Source organism: Impatiens glandulifera, chromosome 1, assembly GCF_907164915.1.
Source record: "Impatiens glandulifera chromosome 1, dImpGla2.1, whole genome shotgun sequence".
Classification (NCBI taxonomy): domain Eukaryota; kingdom Viridiplantae; phylum Streptophyta; class Magnoliopsida; order Ericales; family Balsaminaceae; genus Impatiens; species Impatiens glandulifera.
This window is the reverse complement of record NC_061862.1, coordinates 110,286,400-110,291,941: the sequence shown is the minus strand read 5'-3', so window position 1 is coordinate 110,291,941 and position 5,542 is coordinate 110,286,400. Positions and strand designations below refer to the sequence as shown.

The 5,542-nt window shown below is 32.8% G+C and overlaps 1 protein-coding gene across 1 annotated transcript; it reads left to right on the top strand.

Annotated features, from left to right (window-relative positions):
• Positions 1-348: 348 nt before the first annotated feature.
• On the top strand, positions 349-5,327 carry LOC124919555 (mitogen-activated protein kinase homolog MMK2-like). The gene is made up of 6 exons (XM_047459816.1): positions 349-748; positions 980-1,109; positions 1,609-1,746; positions 3,831-4,163; positions 4,590-4,773; positions 4,861-5,327. The coding sequence occupies exons 1-6, from the start codon at positions 579-581 to the stop codon at positions 5,031-5,033; spliced, it is 1,128 nt and encodes a 375-aa protein (XP_047315772.1). The 5' UTR covers positions 349-578; the 3' UTR covers positions 5,034-5,327.
• Positions 5,328-5,542: the final 215 nt, after the last annotated feature.

The window sequence follows — 5,542 nt, the reverse complement described above, 5'->3', positions numbered from 1 at the left end:
AAAAACTTTATTAAATAATAAAATAATAAATTATTTTATTTAATAAACTTAAAAATAAATTTAAAATTACAAAGAATAAAATTAATAACTATAAAATTATACTAGATTTTGAATTATATTTTAATTTAATTTCAATTCCAATTCTAATTTCAATTTAAGTTCTGTCTCAAAATTAAGAATTAAAATTAAAACTTCCAATTCCAATTCTAATATTAATTTCAAGATTACCGACGACACAAAAAATGTGGCTTAGAATCGATTCAATAGACCGACATTGCGATTAGCACTCCACTAAGCAATTTGTTGAACAACGACTTTAGAAAGACTTCTCTCTTTGGAATAAAAAGACAGTCTTCGCAAATCACAAGACTATTCAACGGTTCGACCCATCGTCCACCTTTCTCTCCCAACGAGTTGACCCCTCAAAGATAATCGTCAACAACTGATCAATTATGGCTGCCACTAACCCTCTTCCTTTATCTTCCCCTCAAATTTAGTCATCCTCCGTTTCCCTTCATCGGAATCCACCGTCAAATCCAATTCCCTTCCACACCTTCTTTCTCGATTTCACAAACTCTATGGACCATTCACGTTCTGCTCACGCTTCAGCTGACGGAAGCATTAGGATGATGCAAACTCATGGCGGAAAGTATGTACAGTATAACGTCTATGGGAACCTTTTTGAGGTTAGTAAGAAGTACGTTCCACCTATTCGACCCGTCGGTCGTGGCGCCTATGGCATTGTCTGGTAAGCAGTGATCTTAACTTCTCTTATTTCGACCCTAATACCTAACTTCAACACGACCCACTATTTTGATCTTTTGTTTTTGTAGTACGATGACTTGATCCATCGTTCTGTAGATGTTTATGTCTTAATTTGAGGCTGAATCTTGGAAAACTTTCAGTATTTAAGCTAGAAATGACCTGCAATATTTTCAATTTCATTTAAGTTTCTGCATTTGACCTTGATTTGTTTCAGTGCTGCTGGGAACTCAGAGACAGGTGAACAAGTAGCAATCAAAAAGATTGGAAATGCATTTGACAATAGAATAGATGCTAAAAGGACCTTGCGAGAAATAAAGCTTCTTTGTCACATGGATCATGAAAATGTCAGTCCCTTTTTCTGGTTATTAGCTCTCATATGTTTAATACTGTTAAAATCTTTGATATAGCTCACCTTCTTCTGTTCATTTCTCTCTTTAAATGAACTATAGAGTTGACTGAAAACGAGCCAAATAAGCATAGTCACTTGCCATTATGTAGTCCATACTGCATTCTATTTGCTCAAGGTGGGGTAGACTATATCCTGATTCACTATATTTCCAGATGTGGTCTTATCTGGATCCACACCCGAATGAGAAATCCTAGCCCAATCCCATTATGTATCTGTAATGTTTTCTTTATTTGCTTGTGTGGAAGATTTTACTTTTCTTAATAAAGTTGTTGGAACGACGACTTTTAATGTACAATGGTAGCTTTCATACAATTTGAAAAGGTGATAAACCTTGAAATTCACTCGACTAAATGATAATTGCAGACTTCATTTTATGTCTTCTTTGTTTAGTTACTCTTAAGAAAAAGTCTTGTTCTAATGTTTGATCATTTTAGATTATTGCAATCAAAGAAATTATACAGCCTCCACTGAAGGAAAATTTCAACGATGTTTACATTGTCTACGAGTTGATGGACACTGATCTACACCATATTATTTCCTCCAGTCAGCCATTAACTGATGATCATTGTCGGGTATGTAGCACATATCTTTCTCATAGCTTGCTTTCGTTGTTAATGTTGTTACTTAATATATGAATTTGTCTTGAGTCTATATCTATTCATGTTTTTGGTCATATAAAATGAACCTTTCTAGAAAGTGCTATTTTGCACAACGACAGTCAGTTTTGAAAATTGCCAAAGTAAAAAGTGATGTTATTTGTATTTGGTATGAAAAGTGTGAATAGATAAAACTTGTTTAAGTGAAAAGTAGATGAAAAGAGTAAACTCTTGACAAATTTTTAGATGATGCTGAAAAGATTTCGTTGATAATTTTTTTTTGCCAAATGCCTTTTTGTTTTGAATTTTTGGCACAGTAGAAAGGAGGTTCCAGAAAGGATTGTGTTTCAGCTTGATCATAATCAAGCTCAATCAAAACTTGATCCTGAATTCGATCAAGCACTTATCTAGCTCGATAAGCTGAATTTGTCTTCATTCATATACTCAATAATCTTCATTGCAGACTAGGAGCTCTATTTATAGCAGTTAGGGCTTGTTTAGTATTTCTTTTAAGAACTGGTCTTTCTAGAAGATCAATTTGTCCAGTGCATGTCGTCGTATAATAATAAAATGCCAAAAGTATAATAATAGAACCGGCATAAGCCATAGATTTAAAGATAGAAAAATAGGGATGAGAGGCTCAAAAGAATGGACCAAAGACCTAGATGAGAAGGGAGTGAACTATACAAGTTCATTCAATAACAATTCAACATATCATTTTACATTTTACAGTTACTTATTAATGCTACTAATCATAACTGAAAATAACTACTAACAACTAACTAACATAACTACCTCTATGTACTTTCAACCCCTTATAATTAACCACTAAATACTAACTATATATTTAATATTCATACCATTTATATTAGGCAGCCTTAGGCTGCCTGTAGCCCTGTATTATAACATATAACTAGGATTGTTCATGGTTCAGTTAATCCAACTTAATCTGTAACAAAAAAAATAATAATTTGGGTATACAAAAATTGATTACCAAAATTGGACCTTTATCCGAATGATTCGGCTAATCGGTTAAATGTTCTGTCAGTCAGTTATTCATCGGTTAGTTAGTTATATATATATTTTACAAAATTATCAAAAAAAGAAGTCAAGAAACTCATTATCACATTGAAGTTAAAATTTAACTGAAGAATGAAATTCTACAAATTGCTTAATAATATGACATTCTTCCAATAACATCATAATTCTAGATAAATGGATCAATGCCACCACTTGACCACCATTACAAATCATGAAGTCATTAATGTAAAACTCATTAATATATATCAAATTAAAAAATAGCAAACATTCAACATTGATATTATTTAAACTAAGTATGATTTACATTGTTAATATATGAAGACTCATTTAACACAATGATAGAACTTAATAACTCGTATCCATAATGTCATGGGTTTGAGTCCTTGTACCCAAACTATTTTCAAATTTTGTTTTTGGTAACAGCTTCATTGAAAGTTTATGAAGTCAAAATGCCGTTTCAGCGCAATTTCCTAAGTGGTTCAATGATATATATATATATATATATATATATGTTTAAAAACATTTCATTTCCTATATAAAATAAAAGATTGAGCCTCTATTCTCAAATAGTGCTTAATTCCACTTATTGAATAACTATTTGAAGGCCACAATGTTATCAAATAAATGTAAAAAGTATACAATCGATTTTTTTTTTTAAAAACCGCTCAGTTATGTGAGATAAAAAACTTGAAATCGAACCACTTATGTCGGTTTGTGAAAATTTCGAACCGCATCCCTTTATAGTTGTGCGGATATCGGTTATTAGCGGATTGAGTCGCTCAATTATGTCAGTTTAATCGTTTTCTCGGTTAGCTTACCCATCCCTAATATAATCACTGTGGGATCTGGCTAACCATTGAGCCCAACCCTACATGTAACAATGTAATTATTTGCAAAAGTTTATGCCTGAGCTCATTTGTTGTTTCATTTTTCTTTAAGTTCAAGATGAACGATGTACTTTTTGTGTTAGTTGAAGAAGTTGTGGTTACATGTCTAATTTGATTAAAACATGTATACAGTACTTCCTTTATCAAATCTTACGAGGACTCAAGTATGTTCATTCAGCAAACGTGTTGCATCGCGATCTGAAACCGAGCAATCTTTTCCTAAACGCAAGTTGTGACCTGAAGATTGGAGACTTTGGTCTTGCGAGAACAACATCCGAAACAGATTTCATGACAGAGTATGTGGTCACTCGCTGGTACAGAGCTCCGGAGCTTCTTCTTAATTGCTCGGAGTATACTGGTGCTATCGACATCTGGTCAGTTGGTTGCATACTTGGTGAAATTGTGACCAGAAAGCCCCTCTTCCCTGGCAGAGACTATGTTCATCAACTCAAACTTATAACTGAGGTTTGGCTATTGACAATCCCCTTTTTGACTGTATTTGTCACAAAAAGCTCTATTTGGAAACACTCCATAAGTTTTGGATCCAAACGTGATTTCATATGGATCCACATCAAGATGAGATACTTGAAAGAAAAAGAGTGTTCCCAAAGAATTTATTATTTAGATCTAAATCTAGACACAATTCTAGTTGAGCTTGTTTGATCTTGGGTTATTTGAGATAAACTATCAAAATGTCACTTTTGTATTTAAAATATAATTGTTTTCAAAAATAATATTTTGGTATATTAGTCGATGAATTGAGTGATTTTATGGTTTAAAGGAGATGTGATGTGATAAAATATTTTTTCGAAAAAATCCAAGACCAAACAATCTAAGTTTCCAAATGGGCAATGATATAAATTATTTGTAATTATTGTGTCGTTGTAATAGCTTATAGGTACACCCGATGATGATAGCCTCGGTTTCCTCCGAAGTGATAATGCAAGAAGATATGTTAGACAGCTTCCTCAGTACCCGAGGCAGCAATTCTCTGTTAAATTCCCTAATATGTCCCCAGGTGCGGTGAATTTGCTCGAGAAGATGTTGGTCTTTGACCCAAACAAACGTATAACAGGTTGGGATCGAAAAGCCTAATTCTCTATTCCACATTGATATGATTCTGATCGATTTGATATTGATCTTTTGTTGTTGTGGTTAATAGTTGACGAGGCACTTTGTCATCCATACTTGGCACCTCTTCATGATATAAATGAAGAGCCTGTTTGCAGTCAACCATTTGTTTTCGATTTTGAGCAGCCTTCGTTTACAGAAGAGAATATTAAGGAGCTCATATGGAGGGAAACCTTGAGGTTCAATCCAGATCGTCGTCAGTAATAATACTAATAACACTTGTTGTTGTTAGTTTGTGTTGTTGTTGAGTGAGGTTGTGATTTAGATGTTTCTTCTAAGTTAGTAACGGGGACACCTTTTTTATGTCAAAGTATCTCATCTATCAATTTATTTCTTGTTCAAAGTGTTTCTAATTGAGACCCATATTCAAAAAGTTAAGTTACTGATGAGATGGTTGGATAATCCCACTAATGATGTATGCTTATTTGTTGTTGTAAAGTTGTTGTGTAATAAATATTGTATTAAAGACTATTTTAAAATATAAAGTATTAAGGTATTCATTATATATATTCTTAATTTTAACTTGACGGGTCCAGAAATTTGATTAATTTGAATAGAGTAAATGAATGCGGGTTGATCGGTTCTCAAATCTAGAAGTGATTTATTATAGGAGTGATTTATTAAAAATATAAGATTAAAAATGAAGAAAAATATTTTAATTGTCCTCGGCCGTATGAATTTAGATTTTATGTTTTCTGAAAAAGTGAAAAAAG

Bases quoted from the DNA above. Each gene is read 5' to 3' on its own strand.
- LOC124919555 (XM_047459816.1), top strand. From the start codon at position 579: ATGGACCATTCACGTTCTGCTCACGCTTCAGCTGACGGAAGCATTAGG. The intron at 1,110-1,608 runs GTCAGTCCCTTT...TGATCATTTTAG, and splicing joins GTCACATGGATCATGAAAAT to ATTATTGCAATCAAAGAAAT. The intron at 1,747-3,830 runs GTATGTAGCACA...ACATGTATACAG, and splicing joins TAACTGATGATCATTGTCGG to TACTTCCTTTATCAAATCTT.